Below are 24077 nucleotides of genomic sequence, written 5' to 3' on the forward strand. Positions count from 1 at the left end.
GGAAAGAGGCTGGGAGGTGAGTGCCTTGCCATAGGCGAGGGCCAGAGGCACGAGGGGTGTGACCTCGAGCCCTGTCTCCCCGCCTGAAGGGTGGATCAGAAGCAATTTCTTCAAGGACTACATGAGATCACGTCTACGGGCATCTCCCTGCCCCCGAAGTGGCCGCTGTGGTCATTGCTGTCGGCATCATCATGACTAAGGAGCCCAGATCGCTTAAGGGTTATGTTTGAATAAGCCCCCCGTCCGGGCACCTTCTCTGGGGAGCAGGACGGGCCATTTCAGACCTTGCTCTGACCAGGCCCTGAAGACTGAGCGTTAGGAACCCCAGGGTGCATTCCCACTGTGGCCACTGGCTGTGGGCAAGTCATAGCCTCTCCCTGAGCCCCCGTCTCCTCACCTGCAAGATGGGGATGATCAGAGCCTCCCACGCAGAGGTGTTGGGAGGATTCCCGGGAACCAGCATGGAGAACCCCGGGACCAGCCCCCAGCAGCTGTGAGTGTGGCCCTCGTGCCCCCTGAGGGGCAGGCAGGTCACCGCCTGGGCCTCCCCGGCAGGCAGTCTGGTTACCTGAACGGGAAAGCTACCCAACCCTGCTGAAACCTGCTTCTTGTCAGGAAGAATCAATCAGCGGACCGCTCTAGCCTCACCCCACACAAGAACTCAGGAAATAAAAGTCAGTTTCTACTGTCCTCAGGCCTAAAGGGTTGTCTGAAGGTCAGGTAGCTGGTTACAGGCTCAATCAGAGAGAGCGCCTAGGATGTGCTAAGACCTGTGGCTCACCCCACCTCTCATTCAGAGACTGTTTGGGGGGGAAGAGGGGGGCGCTGCTACCTGCCTGCTGCTTCTTTTTTTTCTTTTTCTTTTTTCTAAATATATATTTTATTGATTTTTTTACAGAGAGGAAGGGAGAGGGATAGAGAGTTAGAAACATCGATGAGAGAAACATCGATCAGCTGCCTCCTGCACACTCCCTACTGAGGATGTGCCCGCAACCAAGGTACATGCCCTTGACCGGAATCGAACCTGGGACCCTTGAGTCGGAAGGCTGATGCTCCATCCACTGAGCCAAACCGGTTAGGGCTCCTTTTTTCTTTTTAATATATTTTTATTGATTTCAGAGAGGAAGGGAGAGAGAGAGAGAGAGAGAAACATCAATGATGAAAGAGAACCATTGATCAGCTGCCTCCCACATGCCCCACAACTGAGGATCGAGCCCGAAACCTGGGAATCGAATCGTGACCTCCTGGTTCATAGGTCTACGCTCAACCACTGAGCCACAGAGACCCGGCTGTCTGCTGCTTCTTCAGGCTCCTAAACACCACCTCTTCTGGCCTAAAGGAGCCACCCATACACATCCGATGAAGGAAGCATTTTTCACAAAGAAGTAAAACCATGACTCCCATACAGATATAAAATCAACACGTGTTACACATTTCCTTTTGCTCCTGAGACAGGGGTGGGGAACGTCCGGCCCCAGGGCCACATCAGGCCCTCAAAATCATTTGGTCCGGCCCTGCCAAGGCCACCACAGGCAGGACTCGAAATTCAATAAATCTAGGAGCTTTTTTCATAGCAACAAACATGAACATTAAGTGAATGATGTTAAGAGGACGATGTTATAAGTGTCCAAATGGTCCCTGGCAGAAGAAAGTTCCCCACCCCTGTCCCAGGGGAACCGGGTGGACAAGTTATGAATGACCAGCTCCAAAGGGCGACAGAAGAACACGCCGTGTACAGGTCAGGAAGGAATATCGAAATGAACGTGCAAATGGGTCGAAAGTGATTCCCCCACAAGGGGCTGAGGACTGCTTCCCGGACGGGACAGAACTGACCAGTGGCCCGCAGTTTACATTGAAACATAGCTCAGAGGCAGCGCCCGACTGGGCTCCAACGCCCAGGAAGGTCTGCTGTGGACAGACAGCGTGTAGTTTTCCACTGACGTGCGCGCTTCCTTGGCAGCAGGAAGGCCACCAAGAGGGTGCACTCCGTGGCCTCTAACCTGATGACCGCTCACGAGGTCAGGATGACTCACACTCTGGGTACAAAGTCTTTTCCGAAGGAATTGGGGAAGTTCATCTCACGGGCAAGCGGGAGGCCTACAGCCTAAAAGCAGCAGCATTTAAGAAGGGTGCAAGGCAGTTATGATGTTTTTTCAGCTGGATGTTGGCATCTGGAACATTCCGGAAGGTATGTGTGTGTGACCTGAGTTGGTGGCAGAGGCCTGTAGTTTTCACTGCGCAGCCCTGGGTAGTTACACCACTTCTCTGATGTGCCCTGTCTCTGTCTCTGAATCGGGGTAGTAATGGTACCTACATCATAGATTGTGAATATTTTTAATGAGCAGCTATTCACCTTATGAGAAGTGTATTTTTACATTGATCAGACTAGCCATTTACTTGACAATGTGGTCACTGGGATATTTTCAGATCAGCCCAGCCTCCTCCTGTCCCCTGTGGGCTCCCCATGAAGTCCTCATTTCCATCCCGTGTTCCTAGCAGTGTGGGGAGCAGCATTCAGCTGCCATGGACACTACGCCTTCGAACACCTGGGTGTGGCCTCAGGTAAGGGGGCCCTGGGCAGGGGTGACAGACCAACACAGGCCTCCCTCCAAGAGGGCGTATTCTGGTTGCAGCAAGGCCACAGTTTTCGTCTCTCATCCTCATGGCAATCGCGCACAGTAGGCGGGCAGGAAGTATCCCCTTCTTGCATCTGGAGAAGCCTGCCCAGTTCGCTAGCCCACGCTGCCCTCTAGTGGCTGTGCGCGGTAGCCCAGGTCAGCCAGCAACACCTCCCTGGGTTTGCGGGCTGCATGGCCGGCCTTCCTAGGACCCCAGTCAGGGGTACCTATCTCCCCTCCCAGGACTCCTACATCACTTTATCAGCCCCTCTCTGTCCCTGAGCATTAAATATACATATTTAATTGTAAAATATACATAACAAAATGTACCCTCGTGACCATTTTTAAGTGGCATTAGATTCACACTATTGTGCAACCATCTCCCCATTCATCTCTAAACTGTGAATCGTGCCAGTTGAAACTCTGTACTCCTTAAACAACTCCCCAGCCCACCCCGCCCTAGCCCACCTTCCGAAGGGCTCTCCACACAGGACCGTCTACTTTCTGTCTCTATGAATGTGAGTACCCCTGATGCCTTAGCTAAGTGGAATCACACAGCACATCTTTTTGTGACTGGCTTATTTCTCACTGCAGAAACCCCCCTAGAAGTGTCCCCTCTATGAAGTGGTGTATAAATGTGCAGCCTGGAAGACAAAAGCACCCCCCAGATTTCATCCAGACATCATCCCTCCAAAACAGTGGTTCTCAACCTTCTGGCCCTTTAACTACAGTTCCTCATGTTGTGACCCAACCATAAAATTATTTTCATTGCTACTTCATAACTATAATGTTGCTACTGTTATGAATCATAATGTAAATATCTGATATGCAGGATGGTCGTAGGCGACCCCTGTGAAAGGGTCGTTCGACCGCCAAGGGGGTCGCGACCCACAGGTTGAGAACCGCTGCTCCAAAACAATCAACCAGACACAGGCTGGGCCATGAGGAATCACAGCATAAGGGTACAACTTAATGGCAGGAAAAACCAAGCCAGTGGCCCTGACAGCAGGGAGCTGGCCTGGCCCTCAGAGTTGGGCCTTGGTGGGCTCCAACCTCACAGCTCACTGTGGCCACTCTGGGCCCGCTGCAAAAATGACCAGCAGCACCCCATCCTCCGAGCACTGCTGCTTCCCCACCAAGCACAGCTGTAGGGCCACACCCTCGATATAAAAAAAGCTTCTCAAACATAGCATTACCCCTGCTTCCGGAGAGCACACACTCGGAGCAAACCCCCACTTCCTTAACCCCTCTGCCAATTCCTCAGCACCTGCCCACGTCCCGTGAGTCCCCCCTAAGCGGGCTGTGTGCCGCAGCAAGCACAAGGAACCCCACCTTGTTGCCTGGGGCATGTCTCCGATGGATGGATGGGCCTCAACAGGGTGATTGAGGAATGCTGATACAAGGAGTGATGACCAAGTACTGCTGGCCAGCGCCCCAGAGGGAGCCGGTGACTCGGTTAACTAGTCAGCAACCCGCCAGCCCAGCATTCTGTCCATCACAGCAACCTTATATGACGGATAGTAAAGTTGTTCCCATCTTACAGATGAGAAGATCAAGGCTCAGAGGCTTCAGAACGAGTCCACGTTGTTGAGTGTCAGCACCAGGTCTGAGATCCGAGTTGCTTGCTGGGCATGAGTCCCCCGGTCTGCTGTGCTGAGCACCTCTGCAGGGAAGGATGCACTTACACTCATGCCACTGTGAGCAGACGCCCAATGAGCATTGTCCCAGGGCTGCTCCAAAGGTTCGTGTCTAGCTAGGCGAGATCTTAGACGGAACACAGATGGACTTCTAACAGTTACGCATTTATTTCCATGTATAATGGGAAAAAAATAGAACTAGCACATCAACAGTGACTGCATGGATATATTGTTTAGCACAAGACTAAAGTTGGGAGCAAAAAAAACACAAAGTATGTTGATGTTTAAAGAGAATATTAAGGAAATGAGAGGATGTGAGGTCTTTGATGATCACCGTTGTGGCCCTGGAGTCTGGGAGCCCCCTCCTCCCAGCTTCAGGCAAGAAGCTGTGCTCTGCCCTGAAGCCCTAAGGGGCTCTACAGACAAGCTCTCGGAGCTGGGGGCCCGGGGCAGCCTCCTAGGAGCCGGTGGTGCATCAAGACCCCAGGGAGCAAAGCACGTCTTCCTCTGTTCATGTTCTACAAAATGCCTCAGGTTACAAAGCAACAGAAGTGATTTTCCTCAAAAGGGAAGATGGATCTTCTAGGTGTGGCCTTGAAGAGGCAGTGGTCACAGGGCAGCCTGGGTGGGAGGGTCCAAGTGGGACTTGGGGAGATAACCAAGGGGCTGAAGGGGCACCCCCCCCCCGGCACTGTCCTGAAGGAGGGTAGGTTGGGGGGGGGGGTGCACAGCCTCCATCAAGGCTGCAGGAGGAACACCCAGAGCACCTGCACCCTGTTCCCCGGTCAATGTCAGCTGACTGGCACACAGGAGCACCAGGCGGCAGGGTGGAGCATGGCCAGCGTCCTTGGGTGTCGGCACATGTCACCCTTTCCTCCTGCCCCCGTCCTAGGTTCACAGCCGGCCCTGGGCCCCATGTCCCCCGGGTGAGAAGGCCACGGCCATGCACCACCATTCTTGTCCATTTATGAACAAATGGGAGACATTTCCTATTCAGATACAAGCACCCCCAACAAAAACAAAATCCAAAGAATGTTTCCCATCATTTAAATTTTTTAAAAAGCGGTTTTTAAGGAACCTTGGAGTTTTACTCAAATGGCTCAGTCCTGCAAGCCAGGGCTGATCTCAGCACCTTATGGGACAGCTAAAGTGTCATTGCTAGGGACCCAGGGTGCCACCCGAAACTCGCCCCAACTCACTCCTGGAAATGGGGGGTCAAGGCCAGCACACAAGAGCGACCAGAGCCTCGGACATGAGCACCCAGGTGTGATGCTCATGGTATAGCGATGCCCCGTGCCCAGAGGATGGAAGGAAGAGGCAACAGTCTGAGGGGCACCGTCTACAGCCCCCCACCCCCACCGCTGAGCTGGGAGGAGGCTGGGGCTGGGGTGGCTCAGCCCTGCATCCCAGACAGGATGGGCTGGTCCCTGTAGTGGCTCGGAAGTGAACTGTGCAAGAGCAGGCCAGGATGGGGAACTGAGTCAGGGAAGGGGCCCTGACCGGGGCGAGCGGTGGGCACTCTCAGCAGCACCCCGCAGCGCTCCGCTTCACGTGGCACGGCTTACAGAAGAGACGGTCGTTCAGCGGGTAGCAGCCTTGGTCCGTGGGCTCCACGGACAGGAGGATCCTGCAGTCCTGTGGGGACAAGAGACATGCGGGTGGACCCAGGCCTGAGGCAGCGCGGAGCCTCCCCAGGGAGGGGCTCAGCCAGCATCTGCCGAGGAGATGGACTGAGTGAACAGACTCCCTGAGGGTGAGGAAGGCGGCGGCTCCTCCTTCCTGTGCCCCCAGCACACCTGGGCCAGGTCTCCATCAGGGAAGACAAGACACGCGGCGCCTCCCCCCACGCGGGGCTGTGAGTGGTGAGCAGCATCAGTTGAGGGGACGGCTGAGGACACTGGGAGACGTCCCTTGAGGGGTTACGGAAAGAGCTAGAAGAGGCTTAGCCACCACCCAGCAGCCCTTTAGGATGTAACCTCTGCGAGGCAGTAACCCTACTTCCTGCTGGATCCCGCCCAGCCCAGAGCCTGGTGCCCCGCGGGCTCACAGTAAGTAGCTGCTGAGTGAATAACTAAACCAGCCCCGGCCTTCACCGCACGGGTGGGGACACTGAGGCCCAGGGAGGGGTGGGGCTGGCCAGGTCCCAGACCCAGGGTCCAGAGGGCTTTTCATCGCTCCACTTCCTGCACAGCTGCAACACTGGCACACGCTTTAAAACCCCAATTTTTCAAATCGCCGAAGGATGTCAGACCAGGAAGATGGGGGTTTGGAGCCCCGCCTGCTCAGTCCCCCCGGCTCGTAAGCCCCTGCCCCATCTGAGCTGCACCAGGGCACATGCTGGGGAGGAATGGGGACGATGAATGCCCTCGGCCTCGGTCCAGGGCGTGGCTGGCATCCCCTGGAAGCTGCATTCATCAGTCGGTCCCCACAGAGACAACTTTGGGCACATGGGTGCCCTTCGGACCCAGCAAGGCCAGCAGAGGGCGCCCTCGTGCGTCTCTTTTCTGCAACTGCACCTGGAGTCTCTCAAGGACTATTCAATGCCGGGCGGGAGCCCTGTTATTCCCGTCTGCCGCTGGTTTGGCATTCTGAGAGCATCCGCGCCAAACACGCAGTCCCCAAGGGGCACATGTGACCTCTTCTAAATTAGAATCAAGTGAGGAAACATCTCCGAGTCACTATGACCGAGTCACACGGCCTGGGAAGGAGCTTTGGGTGGCAGACAGCTGGCTAGACCTGGTCCGGGCGAACAAGGATGGGAACCGCTTTTCTCAGCCTCAGTTTCCCCATCTTAAATGGAGACAATAACTCCCATCTCACAAGATCGTCACAGTTGATTAAATGAGGCGACGTCCACGAAAACATTTTATAAACTAAAAAAACACGATCCAGGTACAAAAGTATCGTTCCCCTCCCAGCAGTGGAAGGAAGTAACGGGGACCATATTGAACAGGGCTGACGAGAGGAGTGTGGACGGCACCTCGAAACCCGTTTCCCTTCCTGGAGAAGCAGCACCCCGAGCAGCTCCAGGCCGCCGTGGTCTGACCCTTCCCACCTGGAGCATAGCTGCTGGAGTCCCAACTGATGTTCTGCAGCAGCAGCCCCGGACGCCCGGCAGCCCTGGCCACGCTGACCAAGGGCATGCAGGGAGGGGTGTTTGCTCACTGACCGGGCCCAGGGAGATGCCAATCAGCCCTGGACCTTAGGAGGACTGTGGGGGTGATAACAGCGCTGGACTTTGCTCATCGTTCTTTCGAGATGCGTTATCAGTCGGACTTTGGACTCTAAGCAGCAAAGACAACATGATTATGCAGCGATCTGTCAACTTCCGGACCAAGCTCCCTTGTCACACTCCGTGAACACAGCCTCTTGGTCCCATTATCTGCATGAACGAGAATTACTCACTAGCTGATTAAGAGGTTTGCCCTGGGAGCTCCCACTTAGGTGACACCCATAAAAGCTGCTACCATTTGGCCATCACCGGAGAAGACAGACACCTCGGTGGCATGGAGGCGACCATGGAAGGAAGGGGGGACTCCTAGAGCCTCCCCAACAGGACTGACTATATAATTGGCAGGGCCCGGCCGGCGGGGGGGGGGGGGGGAATGAAAACTCACACCCCTGCTCAAACATGAAGATTGTCTGGATGGTAACAGCAGAGCTTCAACGTGTCTGAGTGTGGGGGCCCGTGACTCCCTGGGCATGTCTCGCTGGGGCGACGGCTCTAGCTTCCAGCCAACCTTCCGTCTCAGCCTCATCCCTGCCTGCAGCCCGAGGCCCAGGCTCCTTAGCCTGCAACATGGGGTCCTTTCCTTCTCCCTGACCACACCCTCCCACACGCAGCACTCCAGACACAGCCCGGAACGTCCACTTGCTCCGACCCTTCAGGCTTGCTCACGCCAAAGTGGGTTTTTACAGGCCTTGCCTCTTTCCGGAGGTCCTTTCCCCTCTCTGAACACCTGACAAACTCTTATCCCGCAAGACGCGCAGTCAGCATCACTTCCTCTACCACCACCCTGGTTAGACGCCATCGCTGCCTTTTCAGTCCCCATGCTTATTGATTTGTTTATTTATGTGTTTTTAATTAATTTTTTAAAAATACATTTTTATTGATTTCAGAGAGGAAGGGAGAGGGAGAGAGAGAAACATCAATGATGAGAATCATTGATTGGCTGTCGCCTGCACACCCCCTACTGGGGATCAAGCCTGCAACCCAGGCATGTGCCCTTGACCAGAATCAAACCTGGGACCCTTCAGTCCGCAGGCCGAAGCTCTATCCACTGAGCCAAACCGGCTAGGGAAGTCTCAACGCTGATTTATTTTATTTTTAAAATATATTTTATTGATATTTTACAGAGAGGAAGGGAGAGAGATAGAGAGAGTTAGAAACATCGATGAGAGAGAAACATCGATCAGCTGCCTCCTGCACATCTCCTATTGGGGATGTGCCTGCAACCCAGATACATGCCCTTGACCAGAATCGAACCTGGGACCTTTCAGTCCGCAGGCCGACGCTCTATCCACTGAGCCAAACTGGTTTCGGCTCAACGCTGATTTAAACGTGCTCTTTCCCAGCACCCAGAAGGGACATCTGTGACGTGAGTCTGCCCTGTATCCCTTTCTCCTTCCTTCCTACAGTTGCATCAACTCCTGTTTCATATGGTTCTGCCTCTGGCCCCATAGCCCCTGGCCAGTGATTGATTGTGTTAGGGGCAGAACTAGAATATTAGGGACTCGCTATAATTGTAAGAAATATACACCATGCTCTGGTATCCGTGATTATTCTGATTAGAGAAAGCACGTTCTCACCTGGCTGAGAGTAGTGCGCCCTGGGACATGGGGGCTCACATCAGAATGCAGTCCATCCTCCTTTCCTGAGAACCGCCTCTCGTTATGGAAAGATTTACAACCTCGTGGCTGAGACAATCTAGTCCCAGAGGCGCCCGCCCTTTGCAGCCTCTACTGCCTGTATTCCTGTTTCTGAGGTGCCCGGAGGCACCCGCCCTCTGTGACCCGCCAGCCCAAATTGCCTGATACCTGTAACCAATACCTTGACTACTTCCCATGCCTGTAATTCTTACTCTCCCACGTAATCCTTGTCCTGCCCTATATCAGCAGCTGGCTCACGGGGGGTTGCAGAGCAGATGTTTGTGGATGACCCTCTGCTCCCCCGAGCTGCCGGCAGTATTGGAATAAACGCTCATATATGCTTCAACCCTGTCTCTGCTTAATTGGCTCAAGTAGTGGCAGGCAGCCTGGAACCCCTGAATGTCCAGTTACAATTGGTCCAGAATAGGCATGGGACCCACACTGGGCCAATCAGAGGCCTTCTTGGGGCTGAATGGGATCCCGGATGTGGTTTCTAAGTTAAAAGGACATAAACCTGGCCCATGCACTGCATCCGCGTCCTTACAGAGGATGCCAGCCCACAGGGAGAGAAGATGAAGCAAACACATAAAAAAGGGCAGAGAAATGGAGAGAGAGAGAGAGAGCGCCCTAAAGATATCATTAATGATGTCACCATGAGCCTCCCCTTTCTTTCTTTCTAAAGTTTTTCGTTGATTTTTAGGGAGAGAAGTAGGGAGGAGAGAAACATCAATCACGAGAGAGAATCATCAATTGATCAGCTGCCTCCTGTACAACCCCTAGTGGGGATCAAGCCCACAACCCGGGCACGTGCCCCGACCAGGAATTGAACCTATGACCTCTCGGTTCACGGGTCAAAGCTCAACCACTGAGCCACCACAGCTGGGCCTGTGGTTCCCTTTCCTGCGGAAAGCAGGTTTATTTTCTATCATTAATCCAAAGAATTCTGATTAATAGACTCTATTTGTAACTACTTTCATTCTCTTTAAAAAAGATATATATTTTTATTGGTTTCAGAGAGGGAGGGAGAGGGAGAGAGAGATAGAAACATCAATGATGAGAATCATTGATCGGCTGCCTCCTCCACGCCCCCTACTGAGGGCTGAGTCCACAACCCAGGCTGGAATCAAACTGGGGACTCTTTAGTCTGCAGGCCAACCCTCTATCCCAGGGGTGGGCAAACTTTTTGACTCAAGGGCCACAACGGGTTCTTAAACTGGACTCAGAAGAAGGAGCTGCAGCCGTGTTTCCCGACGTTGCCATGTTAACACTGCTGCTGGTGAAGGAGTGGAGGGGAGAGCAAGAGAACCCTCCGCTCTTTCGGCTCCGTGGGCAGGATAGAACAGCCGAACGGGCCGGATCCGGCCCGCGGGCCGTAGTTTGCCCACGGCTGCTCTATCCACTGAGCCAAACCAGCTAGGGCTGATTTCCATTCTTATTTATTTTTGCTATTGGGCAGGGGGCCGAGCCCGACCCTGACCTGTCCCAGCCCAGGGCCCGGGCGGTGGCGAACAGAACCCACAGCGTCATTAAATCACCGCTCTACTCACCTCGCACCTGTAGCAATTTTCATGGAAGTTTCTTCCCATGCACTCGATTTTAAAGGCATCCTTCCCGTCTCGGGGGATGATGGGATTCTCACAGATGCTGCACACAGGGGCGAATTTCCTAGAGGGAAAGGAACCCACGCTGGGGAGGCGCTCCCGCCAACCACAGAAATTAGCTGTCAGAACGGGGGCTGGCTCTCGTTCAGCTCCCAGTGCTATTTCAGACCTGTTGCTATGTGACTGCACCTGGAGTACAACCGCAAAGGCCTATTTCTTCCTGGCAGGAGCGGTGGAGAGACGTGTGTAATTAGACCCGGCTTCCCAGGGTATAATTAGCTCGAGGCAAGGAAGTGACTAGGGAATGTCAGCGTTTGAGAAAGCAGAGACTTCTCACGTGAGTTGGGGGGGTGGGCCAGGGCCCATTTCATTGGTCTTGTATTATAGGACACTACTTTTTCTTCTTTCTTTTTTTTAAAAAATGTCATTATTGATTTCAGAGAGAAGAAGGGAGAGGGAGAGATAGAAACATCAATGATGAGAATCACTGATTGGCTGCTCCTACACTCCCTCTACTGGGACGGAGCCCGCAGGCCCGGCATGTGCCCTGACCGGGGATCGAGCCCTGACCTCCTGGTTTATAGGTCGACACTCAACCGCTGAGCCAGCCACTGGGGCTCGCTGCTGCTTCTTAAGGCTCCAGCTCCGAGGGAGGCACTGTGATCTGGAGGTTGAGGGCAAGGCCCCAGATTCAGGCTGACAGGCGTTTGTTGCAGCTTCCATACCCACCGGCCGGGAGACCCTGGGCACTTACCTGCTGCGTGCCTCAGTTTCCACATTTGGTAACATGGAAACCTGAATAGTACCTGCCCTACAGGAAGTGATGTATTTGTGCTTCGTGGCCTGATTCAAATGGAGCTTTCTGTTCTTAATTTACTACTATATTAGTTTGAGGATGAAATAGCCTAACCAGAGGGCAGTGCCCGGCACAGTGTGGGTGCTCACAAAGCCAGCTGCAGCCCTGGCTGGTGTGGCACAGTGGATAGAGTGTCGGCCTGCGGACTGAAGGGCCCCGGGTTCGATTCTGGTCAGGGGCATGTGCCCGGGTTGTGGGCTCGATCCCTAGTGGGGGGCGTGCAGGAGGCAGCTGATCGATGATTCTCTCTCATCGATGATGTTTCTCTCTTTCCCTCTCCCTTCCTCTCTGAAATCAATAAAAATATATTTAAAAACAAAGGTAGCTGCAATCAGGTACCTGGCCAGGTAGAGGGTGTGGACTAGGCAGACCCAGTTTCTGCAGGAAAGCTTGGACCCAGAACTCAGGCTCAGTTCTGTGCTTCTGCCCGAGTCCCACCTGTCCTCCCTGCCCCACCCACAGCCCAGAGCCCAGAGCCCAGAGCCCTCTCGTACCGGTAGAAGTCGTCCAGGCAGTACACCTCGTTCTGGCTGTCCAGGGCGAAGTTCTCATCCCCGATGCACCGGGCACACATCACACACGTGAAGCAGGCTGGGTGGAAGGCCTGGCCCAGGGCCCTGATGATGTGTTCGCGGACCACCTCGCCGCACTTGCCACACTTCTCCAGGGTGTCCTGGGACAGAGGGCCCATGCCTCAGAGCCATCCCACACATGTGCCCACGCCTTGCCACAAGGGGCTTCACACCAGCCCTGAGGCTGACCCAGGCCAGGGGTACAGGAGAGGAGCTCGAATCCATGCAAGTGACCTATAACTACGGCCCACTACTCCCTAAATGGATCAACCAACCTCCACTATTCCCTAAAATGGATCATGCCTGGCCTTGTGTCTCTGGCTTACAGTAAGAAGTCCTGCTACGAAGCGATGGCTGCAAGTTTTGTTACTAGGAAATGCTGAGGCCAGGGTCCATGAGGGCCCGTAGAAGAAACTTCTCTGCAACCTCAGAGTCAGGAAAAGGAAGGCCGAGAGAAACTGGTGTGCTTTTTTCCCTTATGGACGATAAACCTTGAAACTCTTCCCCTTTTCCCTTTGGCCACTAGGAAGCTCAGGGTCAAATGCCATGCTCCACTTTTAGGAACAACGAACTGCAGGGGTCTTTTATGCATAATGCAGATTACCAGGTGCTGCCAATTCAGGAGGACAAGGTGAGGCCTCCGCACATCCAGGTGACGCGTCTGTGAGTGGGGTGCACACCACACTGTGAACACCACCACACCCCCTCGCAGAGTCAGCAATCCCAATACCTCGGCACCCAAACTAGCGCTCCCAGACTGTATTCGGTGCCCGGAGATGACACCGACTCCCCCTTTAAGTCATGCAGCAGCACCTCATGGCTCTCGGTAAGAGCGGCCAGACCACAGGCGGGCCCCAGAACTAGATGGGCCTGGGTAGGACCCCAGCTCCACCGCCGTCTGGAGCGTGACCTGGTGTGAGAGGTGAGTGACAGCCCCCAAGACACCCAGGTCCTCGCCCCTGGAACCCGTGACTACCTCGAACGGCAATGTGACTGAGTTCAGGCCCCTGAGTTGGGGAGAGCACCCAGTGTTATCCAGGTGAACCCCAAATGCCATCGTAAGTGTCCCCGTGAGAGGGAGCCAGAGGGAGACCTGACACAGGAAGTATGATATTGAAGCAAGATGCTACCCTGCTGACTCTGAAAGTGGACCAAGGAACCCAGGAATGCGAGGAATGCCGAGTTAGATGCTGCAAAGGGCCAGGAAACGGATTCTCCCCTAGAGATTGGGGCATGGGAGTAGAGCTCAACACTGATTTTTGACTCAGTAAAACTGATTTTGGACTTCTGATCTCCGGAACTGTAAGAGGGTAAGGGTGTGCTGTTTGGTGCCACCAAGTTTGTGGTAATTAGTCACAGGAAACTAATATACCTTGGCTGAGCTCCTCCCCCCTCTCTGAGCCTCAGCTTCCTCATCTGTGAAATGGGTCAGTAGTGCCTACCTCCCAGGGTTGTTGTGAATGAAATAATATAACGTCTCCCAAGCGCCCAGCTCAGTGCCTGGCACCGGGGAGCTGCTGTGGGGCGGGGGGGGGGGGTACCTGGTAGCAGGGTTCGCAGAGGGGCCTCCCGTCCTTCTGGTAGAAGCTCTGCCCGGCCAGCTGGCGGCGGCAGGTGCGGCACGTGAAGCACTGGGCGTGGTACTGCCTCTTCATGGCTTCCACGGCCAGCTCTCGGGGGGACACAGTCTTGTGGCAGAAGGCACAGACGTCTGGGGTGGAAGGGACACAGGCCATGACCTGCCCTGCCTGGGAGCACTGTACCCGTCACCACCCACACGTGCCCAGAGTGCCAGGTCTCTGCCTCGAACCCCGGGGGTCCTGGTGTGACCTCGTTCCTGGGGAGGGTCATGAGGATCAATAGAAAGCAAGGCGAATGGCCTTTGGAAAGAGACGCAGTGTCAGGGCAACTGGGTTCTCATCGGCAAAAACATTAAAGTGGGGGGAGGCCTCCCTCAGGACACCTCACAAAGTGAGTAACACAGGGCGCTGGAGAGGCTGTGGGCTAGCGCTCACGCAGACCTGCCAGCAGGAGTGTAGATCAGGCCGATCATGAAGGGCAATTTGGCAAAAATATCAGAGTTACAAATGCACCCCCCTCTGGCCACCGCACTTTCTCTCCCAGGAATTTATTTCACAAACTTGCACACAGGCCAAACGACCCACGTGCAAGACAATTCATCTCGGCCTCGTTTTTTTACAGCAAGAAGCCACCTCGGCGCCTGTTCATAGGCGACTGGCTCAGTGCACATGGCAGGGCCACGCTGAGGAATACTATGCAGCCGAGAAAAAGGACAAGGAGCCACTTTCCGTTCCGATGTGGAATGAGCTCGAAGATGCCCGAAGGAAAGAAAGTGCAGAACAGTGTGGAGTTTGCTCCTATTTGTGGAAAAATGAAGGGGGGGGGTGGATACATATTTGTGTTTGCTTACATACACATAAAACATCTGGAAGAATATACAGATGTTAACAACAGAGGCTGTCGGGAAGGAAACGGTGATGCGGGGATGGGGCAGCGGGAAGAGCACGCTGTGTACCCTCTCACGGTTTCTATGTTGTACGAGGTGAGGGTCTTCTGGACTCAAAAAATTAAATAGTGAGAAAAATTCAAGGTATTTTTGCTATCAGAGCAAATCTGGTGACCAATTTTAAGTAGGTTTTAGTGCTACAGGAGAAACAGTTCAGGCAATAAAAAAGAAAAGTTGATGTACAACTATAAGGCCCGCACTGAACCGTGAGCTGGAGAAGACACCGGAGGTCCCTGCTGTCCTAGTTCCCACATGGAAGCCCAGGCCAGCCCCCCGAGGGCCCCCCTACCCCCCCAGCCCTGTGCCCTTACCTGTGGACGCCTCTCTCTCCAGGAAGCCAACAGGCTCCTCTGGGGGAGGCGGCAGCTCCTCCTCTGCAGGCCTGAGTCGACTGGGCCCAGGCTGGGATGGAGGCCCCTCTGCCAGGGACTGTGGGGACACAGGGTGGGGGGTAGGAGAGAAGTCATTCTGGGGGGACCCCACACGCCCGCCCTCGCAGTTCCGCTCCTGATCTGGTGGCTCCAGGCACCACGAGCCCAGGGACAGAGGAGGAAGCAGAGGCCCAGAGGAGCGAGTGGCCCAGCTCAGGTCACGCAGCAGGAAGGTCACAGGGCCCCCAGCTCCTGGTCTGGGTCCCCCTGACCCGTAAAGCCACTTCCCTCTCCTTCGAAGGAAGCTCCTGGAATCAGGATTTTCCTTGGCCCAGAGCACCTCCCGTTTCTACAGTGGCCTCTGTTAAAGGCAGAGGATTGAAAATGGGTTTCACATGGAACAGAGTGCGGAACCCCAAGGGAAGGCGGGGAGGGTGGGTGGGAGGGAGGCGGCCAACCAAAGGCCTTGTGTGCATTTATGCATAACCCATGACACAGACAGTAGGGTGCTGAAGGCCTGGGATGGGTTCTGGGTGGTCCCCAGAGGGACGGGGGCGGGTTGGAGGGGGCCAGTGGACGGGGGAGAGGGACATATGTAATACTTTCAACAATAAAGAATTATAAAAAAATAAAAATGGGCTTCAGCCCAGCCAGGGGTGCCTCAGCGGTGAGCATCCACCCAGGAACCAGGAGGTCACTGGTTCGATTCCCGGTTGGGGCATATGCCTAGGTTATAGGCTGTCCCCAGTGGGGGGTGTGCAGGAGGCAGCCGATCAATGACTATCACTCATCATTGATGTTTCTATCTCTCTAAAAATCCCACTAGATGATACAGCTCAAAAGAAAGGCAAGACCCCGTGTAACACATTCATTCTCCCTTCCTCTCTGAAATTAAAAAAAAACACACACACACATTTTTAAAATGGGCTTCATGTGTAGCATAAGGGATGTGGGTTAGACCCAGGGGAACGTCTTCTCAGAGCTGAAGGGGCCTGATGGGGAAAAGGGGGGCACAACCACTTTTACAGCCTCAAAGAGCTTCAAAGAGGGGCTGTCCTCTAACAGGAGAACGGACCGAACAATCTCCAGGCTTAAAATCCCTAAAGGCCCAGGAAACGCAGACCCTCCCTCCCCTGGCCCATGGGGCTCCACCAGGGTCAGGGGTCGCATACCTGTGACGGTGGTGGCGGTGGGGGCAGGTGTAGCTGCTCTAAGTCAGAAATGAGCGCGGCCCCCACGGGGGCTGGGAGCTCGTCCTCAGGAGGCAGGTATGCTGGTGGGGGCGGCGGAGGTGGGAGCAGGTCCAGGTCCGGGAGTGCGTCCTCGCCATCCCGGGAAGGAGGCGGAAGAGAACGGCCTGCAAGCGGAAGCGGGGGTTATGCAGCGTGGTGGCCGAGGGGCCCCCAGACCTGGGGTCCATCTCCGACTCTGCCACTGGCCTGATGCGATGTGTCCTCAGGCAGAAGCCTTGGTCTCTCCGGGTCTCAGCTTTCTCAGCTGGAAAATGGGTATCGGTTGCCGAGGGTTGTTATGAACACGATGAGATGATGCAGGCAAGGGCTTGGCATGTGGCACAGGCTCAGAGAACAGCAGCTGTCAAAGCAGCCTCCCCCACAACCTGGGTGCCAGTGTGCCCCGAATCCCTGCTAGAAGGCCCTTGTGGGGATACAAGCAACACCAACCCCGAAGGCTGTGGTTCCCAAAGACTGGCTCCCGGACCAGCAGCACCTCGGACAGCGAGACTCGCACCCAGACTACAGCTTCCCTCCTGACCCCCAGTCAGTGCGGGGGAGAGGTCTTCCTCAGAATCAAGACACTTTAGAGGAAAAGGGCCACAGAGTGTTTACACTTGTCCTGTCCTATGACGGTGCCTCAGCCCACACCGAGATGGGCTGGGACACTCAGGACAGAGAAAGGAATGTAAACTACCTCATAATCACCTTTATGATCACACGCTGAAATGACAGTCTTTATATACTGGGTTGCATAACGTATTATGAAAAGTAATATCACTTAGTTCTTTTACTTTTTTTCAATGTGGATCCTAGAAAAATTTAAATTACATACGACGCTTACGTTTGTGGTTCACGATAGATAGATAGATAGATAGATAGATAGATAGATAGATAGATAGATAGATAGATGTAGATGTAGATATAGATATATAGATATCTATATAGATATATGTTTTATTGATTTCACAGAGGAAGGGAGAGGGAGAGATGGAAACATCAATGATGAGAATTATTCATCAGCTGCCTCCTGCACACCCCACACTGGGGATTGAACCCACAACTGGGGCATGTGCCCTGACCGGGAATCAAACCGTGACCTCCAGATTCACAGGTCGAAGCTCATCCCCTGAGTCGCACCGGCCAGGCACACGTTGTTTTTATTGGATAGCTTTTGTACAGACCTTGTTGGATCCTGATTCAATGCATGAATCATCTCATTTAATTCTCATTTCGCAAACGAGGAAAAGCTAAAAATCCCGCTAGATGATACAGCTCAAGAGAAAGGCAAGACCCCGTGTAACGCATTCATTCCACTACAATCCAACAGCCAAAGGGCATTTTTATGACAATTCAGGGCAAATTAGTTATGGATTGTGGACTAGATAATCATAAGGCATTCCTGCTGATTTTGTTTGGCCTCGTGGTTACGTTAAAAAAAAAAGCCCAAATTTAGAGATGTATCCTGAAGAACGGGGGCTGAAATGACTTGATAACTGGAGTTTCCTTTAAAATACTTCAGAAAAGGAAAGAAAGGGATCGATATGACAAAAGTGGCGAAGTCTTAGCAATTGTTGCAACAGGATGTGGAGTACACAGGGTTCCTTGTGTTGCTCTCTCTACTTCTGTGTCTGAAAGTCTCATTAAACACACACACACCCCCTATCCAACAGCAAACACGCAGATGCACGGGACAGGAGTGACATCGAGGGTGTGGTCCTCAGCCCATGCGCACAGCCCTCCGGGCTCCTGGCAGGGAGGGGGGAGGGGGCTGGCCAGTCACAGAGCTCCTGTCTCAGCCTCAGGCCCTCCCTATCCAGCCACCCCTGAAGTGGGGACGGGGCTAGGAGAAGCTGTGGCGGGGAGCTGAGGGACATGCCCATGAAAATCCTGTCACTGCCCTACAGTGTCCCAGCCCTGACCCGTGTGGCTCAGTCGGTTGGAGCATCATCTCATACACCAAAAAGTGGCGGGTTCAATTCCCAGTCAGGGTGCAAACGTAACTGATCCATCTCTCTCTCTCTCTCACTCTGTCTCTCCTTAAAAAAAAAAAAAAAAAAAAAAGTGGCCCTGACCAGTTTGGCTCAGTAGCTAGAGCAGCCGTGGGCAAACTACGGCCCGCGGGCCGGGAAATGAATAAAACTAAAAAAAAAAAGACCGTACCCTTTTATGTAATGACTAGAGGCCCGGTGCACGAAATTCGTGCACTGTGTGTGTGTGTGTGTGTGTGTGTGTGTGTGTGTGTGTGTGTGGCGGGGGGGAGTGTCCCTCAGCCCAGCCTGCCCCCTCTCACATACTGGGAGCCCTCAGGCGTCGACCCCCATCACCCTCCAATCGCAGGATCGGCCCCTTGCCCAGGCCTGACGCCTCTGACAGAGGCATCAGGCCTGGGCTAGGGGCAGAACCAGTGATGGGGGGAAATGAGGGTCCCCTACCCAGGGGACCCCCAGACCCCTCTGATTGCTGGCTCTGCCCCTTGCCCAGGCCTGATGCCTCGGCCAGAGGTGTAGACCCCCATCACCCTCCGATCGCCTGATCGGCCCCTTGCCCAGGCCTGATGCCTCCGCCAGAGGTGTCAGGCTTGGACAGGGGACCCCCATCTCCCCCCTATCACTGGCTCTGGCCCCTGCCCAGGCCTGAGGCCTCTGGCCCAGGAATCATGCCTGGGCAGGGGACCCCCATCTCCCTCTGATCACTTGCTCCACCCCCCGCCCAAGCCTGTCGCCTCTGACCCAGGCTTCAGGCCTGGGCAAGGGGACCATCATATCCCCCCAATCCCCGGCTCCGCCCCCCACCCAGGCCTGATGCCTCAGCCAGAGGAGTTGACCCTCATCACCCTCCGATCACCAGTCACTGGATCGGCCCCTTGACCAGGCCTGAGGCCTCTGGCAGAGGTGTCAGGCCTGGGCAGGGGACCCCCAGTTCCCCGCAGTTGCAGGCTCCGCCCCTGCCCAGCCTAACGCCTCTGGCCTAGGCGTCCGGCCCGGGCAGCGGGGACCCGCAGCTGCAGCGGCCCCGCGATCGTGGGCTTCGCTTTAGGCCCAGGCAAGGGACCCCTAGCTCCCGGAACTGCCAGCTTCCACCGTGCCCAGCTCCCATCACTGGATCCACCCCTACTTCCTGCTATCACTGGCCAGGGCGGAAAAGGCACCTGATTCTCCGATCATGGCTGGGGGGCAGGACAAAGGCGGCCCCAGGGCCGCCTTTGCCCTGCCCCCCAGCTCTTAGCTCCCCCCTGGGTTTCCGATCACTGTCAGTGGCAGGGGGCTTCTTCCTGCTTTCCCTTTCGCCTCCCTGCATTGTGCCTACATATGCAAATTAACCGCCATCTTGTTGGCAGTTAACTGCCAACTAAGTATTAGTGTTGATATTTACTTTGAATTTATATCACACAAACACTCCATCCATGCTTTTGTTCCGGCCCTCCGGTTCAGTTTAAGAACCCATTGTGGCCCTCGAGTCAAAAAGTTTGCCCACCCCTGAGCTAGAGCGTCTATGGACTGAAGGGCCCCAGGTTCGATTCCGGTCAAGGGCATGTACCTTGGTTGCGGGCACATCCCCAGTAGGGAGTGTACATGTTTCTCTCTCATGGATGTTTCTAACTCTCTATCCCTCTCCCTTCCTCTCTGTAAAAAATCAATAAAATATATTAAAAAAAAAAAAAGTGGTCCTAGCTGGTTTGGCTCAGTGGATAGAGCATTGGTCTGCAGACTGGAGGGTCCCGGGTTCGATTCTGGTCAAGGGGACATGCCTGGGTTGTGGCTTGATCCCCAATGGGGCATGTGTAGGAAGCAGCCGATCAATGATTCTCTCTCATTATTGATTTTTTTTCTCTTTCTCTCCTCCCTCTCTGAAATAAAATAATAATAATGATTATATATATATATATATTAAAAAGTGTCCTGGGAGAAGGGACACAGAGGCACTCTGCCCACCTCCTGTCTCGGAGGCACAAGGAAAGCCAGCTGCAGCGAGGCAGGGCCGCCCTGTGCCCAGCCCGAGACGCTCATGGAAAAGAGGGAACGTGCCCAGGGCCCTGCCCGTAAAGACCTGGGCTTGGTCCAGGCTCTGCTAATTCTCCGGCTCCTCCCCGGCTTCAGGCTTCCCGTCCATTGGATGCAGATCATGAAGCCCTCTCCTTTGTCCCACGGGCTGAGGGGACTGTACAGATGGGAAGCTTGTTCCAGCCCTGAGCACCCCACTACAGACTCAGGGGGGCCTGTTCAACTGCAGGGGGCTGGGCGTCACCCCGGAGCTCCTGACCCAGCAGGTGAGGGGTCCGTTCCCCGAATTTACATCTTCCGCAAAGCTCCCCAGGCTGCCGGTTCAAAGGCCACACGCTGAGAACTGCTCTGCTAGCCCCGCATCTCACCTGCTCCAAGCCTTCGGACCAGACCACAGTTCTCAAAGCGTGGCCCCTGACCGGAGTGTCAACATTGCCGGGAAACGCGGAAGAAATGTAAATTCTTGGGCCCCACCGCAGACCTGCTGAGTCAGACACCCGGGTGGGGCCCGGGCCCAGGCGGCTGTGTTTGAACAGGCCCCCAGGGATGCTGAGGTGGCTGAAGTGGGAGAACCTCCAGGGGACCTGACGTGAGTCAGGAGACCCAGCAGGAATGCTGCAGCCCCTCCCAGGACCTGCCTTAGGTTCTAATCTAGACAATAGGCCGGAAGGTGGACAGGTCCTGGCCGGGGCAGGAATGAGGAGTGGGCCCCCAGGCCCAGGGCAGGCGTGCAGGGAGGGGGCCAGAGAGCGGGAGGAGGGGCAGCAGCCTTTTAAAGAGAAGCCAAGAGAGAAACCGACTTAGGAACAAGAGACTGGTGGGGCCGACCTAGAGTGGAGAGGGGAGGAGGGGGAAAGGGTGGGGCTTCTGTCAGGATGAAAGGGCTCCAGAAATGCGGGCGGATTCCTGCGGGGACACCAGATGACAGCCTGCGGTGGAGGTGGCTTGGAGCAGCGGGCAGGGCCCCAGGGCCGCTTTGGTGTCCAGTAGTCAGACCCGACTCATGACCAAGCTGCTCACTTAGAACTTACCTCACGTCTGCCGGGCTGAACCCCAAGGTCGCCCAACCAGCAAACAAGGTGGCTGAGCAGTCCCTGGGAACCCCCTCCCCCCCCTCTGCTTCCTGAGGAAAGTCTGGTTTTGTTGTCACACTCCCGGGATCTTCTGCCTACAATTCCCATAACCCATGGGAATGTCCAGGAAAATTTGGCATCTACTAGTAAGTGGTATTTCTGTCTTTCTTTTTCTTAATTCTCACCCGAGGATATTTTTCCACTGGTTTTTAGAGAGAGTGGAAGGGAGGGGAAGAGACAGAGAGAAACACTGGTGTGAGAGAGACACATCGAGCGGTTGTTTCCCACACGTGCCCTGACCAGGGCTGGGGATCGAGCCTGCAACCGAGGTTCGTGCCCTTGACTGGAATCAAACCCAGGACCCTTCAGTCTGCAGGCCAACGCTCTATAAATGATATTTCCTGAGCTCCCTCTCCTACCCATAAGGGATATATTTTTTTCCCATTGGATCACGTGTCCTGATGTGTGAATCTGGGTCACCAAGGTCCTGGCTCTGCTATGTGGAGAAGCAGCTGAACAAGGCTGTGTGGTTCGGCTGTGTGGTTGGGATGGAAAGATCAAGGCAGGAGGTTGCATCCTAATGAAGTCGCATGCTACATGAATGTCCACGTTCTCCCATGTGTGTGCTCGTGTGGCCCCCTCTCTGGCCCCTTTCTGGCCTCCTGTACCAGTAATCGGCATTTCCTATTGGTCTCTGCGTGGTTTCCAGGGTGATGGCTGCCCAGGGCTGCCCTAGGCTAGCAGGATGCCTGACTAGGCACCGGGGATCCTGAGGGGTTCAGCTGCCACCCTGGAACATGGAAATGACACCTTGTTCCAGCTGGTGCCCTGACAGCGAAGGAGTCGCCCCCCTGCCTTGGGTCCCTAGCTTGTCATCCTTCATCGCCGCTACCAGGGCCACCTCAGGTTTGGGCGAAAAAACAGTCATTTCCCAAGTATCCATTCTGCAATGGACGCGTCACATACACGACCACATTTTCATTTTCCAGGGGACACCAACGAGGAGACAGCTTGTCTAAGATCACGCAGCGAGAGAACAGCAGAGCCCCAGAGAGGACATCGCCACCTTTCAGGTCTTCTGCCTGCCAAACCCATCCCTGCCCCAGGGCCTTTGCACTTGCTGTTCCCACTGTCCTTCAAGCTCTCCTGTCTCCCCCCTCCCCCCCCCCCTCCACCCTGTCATTCAGGCCTTAGCTAAATACCACCTCCTTGGAGACTCCATTCTGACCACCCCATAGAAAGTTACACTTCCTTACCTCTTCACCGTGTTTTATTCCTTTATAGCACCTGCATTTTTATTATCTGTTTTCCCCACTAGGACAGAAAAAGTCTCGTGCAAGCTGACAACTTTGTCTCTTTATTCATGTCCCCAAGTGTCTGGCCCAGAAAAGTAACAACAGCTAACACTTTTTTAATATTTGACACTTTCTATGTGATAGGTGCTGGGCTAAACATATGAATCAACTCATCTAATCCTCACAACAAACCTTTGAGGAAGGTACCGTCACATCCCCATTTTAAGTGGAGGAGCCAGGATTCAAACCCAGGCAGATGGGCTTCAGAGTCTGCCTGGCACATAGTAGGTGTTCGATGAATGAATGAATAAATGAATGATCCATCTCAGAGCCCGTCCTCTCCCCCACCCCGGTGCACCTCTGACCGGGTCTCCCGCCCAGGCCTCACCTCCAGCCCAGGCCTCACCGTCTTACCTCCATTGGGCAGCTGAGAGGGGGCAGCTGGCCCCGTGGCTGCAGCCCTGCCAGGCGGTGTCCAGGGGCTGGGCCTCCCGGCCGAGCCAGCTCCAGGTGCCTTCGTGGGGGCAGCAGATTCCCAGGGGCGGCCAGGCCGGGCCTCGCAAGCTGCCCGCCTCACTTCCTCAGCCACAGCCTCATCCCGACGCGGGGGTGCCAGGGTGATAAAGACGGACGAGGCGACCCGCTTCTCAGGCTGTGAGGCCATTGCCTCGCTCCGGGGGGGGCTGGGGGCGGAGTGGAACGTGGGCTCAGGGCACAGGGTACACTCCTCCTGGACACAGACCCCTGCCCGGGCCTGGAGCCTTCCTCCTCCTAACAAGATGGCACGGCCACCCCACCGGCCACCGCACCAGAGAGCCCAGCCCGGCTAAGGAAGGGCTGGGATGTCCTCGGGGGCGGGCAGGTGTTCACCAGGTGACTTGGCTACAGGGTGGGACCCAATAGTCCTGACTGCCCCTCCCCCAACCTACACACCTGGGAGGGCAAAGGGCAACCCTGCCCTGCTCACCTCCCGGTGATTAATTTTCTTCCACGGAGAAGTGAGGAAGGAGCAGCTCCTCCAGCTCCCACTCAGCAGGCTGACTGCCCTCCCAGCCCAGGCCACACCCGCAGTTCCCTCCCTCACCCGGTCCGATTCCTGGGAGCGCTGAAGTCCCCAAGGGTCAGGCCAGCTCCCCGGTGGGAGGGAGGCAGCCTGACCCGCTCAGAGCATCGGGGCAGCGGGGACAGAACCATTAGGCTGAGACCGACTCTGTGCCGTGCCGTAAGCGCTGGCTGCCCATTAACTCATCAATCCCCCAACGCTGCTGGGGGAGGGGCACTGCTGCGATCCCCACCTTCCACCAAGAGGTGAAGAAAGTCACTTGTTCAGGGACATGCAGCAGCAGCAGAACTTGGATTTGAACCCAGAGCCCAAGTTCTTGGCCACTTGGCTCTGCTGCCCTCTCCGGCCCAACCCACAGG

The 24077-nt window shown here is 55.1% G+C and overlaps 1 protein-coding gene across 1 annotated transcript; it reads right to left on the reverse strand.

The window, feature by feature from the left end:
* Positions 1–4401: 4401 nt before the first annotated feature.
* Positions 4402–23499, reverse strand: FBLIM1 (filamin binding LIM protein 1). Its single transcript, XM_059691137.1, has 7 exons — positions 23070–23499; positions 16224–16408; positions 14992–15109; positions 13695–13864; positions 12076–12254; positions 10672–10789; positions 4402–5890 (listed from the first exon to the last, which is right to left on the reverse strand). Exons 1-7 carry the CDS (start codon positions 23317–23319, stop codon positions 5777–5779), a joined length of 1134 nt encoding a protein of 377 aa, XP_059547120.1. The 5' UTR covers positions 23320–23499; the 3' UTR covers positions 4402–5776.
* Between the last annotated feature and the right edge of the window lie 578 nt (positions 23500–24077).

The sequence above is a fragment of the Myotis daubentonii genome, chromosome 3, assembly GCF_963259705.1.
Source record: "Myotis daubentonii chromosome 3, mMyoDau2.1, whole genome shotgun sequence".
Lineage (NCBI taxonomy): Eukaryota > Metazoa > Chordata > Mammalia > Chiroptera > Vespertilionidae > Myotis > Myotis daubentonii.

Bases quoted from the DNA above. Each gene is read 5' to 3' on its own strand.
- FBLIM1 (XM_059691137.1), bottom strand. From the start codon at position 23,319: ATGGCCTCACAGCCTGAGAAGCGGGTCGCCTCGTCCGTCTTTATCACC. The intron at 12,255-13,694 runs GTACCCCCCCCC...CCTCTGTCCCAG, and splicing joins TCTGCGAACCCTGCTACCAG to GACACCCTGGAGAAGTGTGG. The intron at 10,790-12,075 runs GTACGAGAGGGC...CTTTCCCTCTAG, and splicing joins TGCCTGGACGACTTCTACCG to GAAATTCGCCCCTGTGTGCA.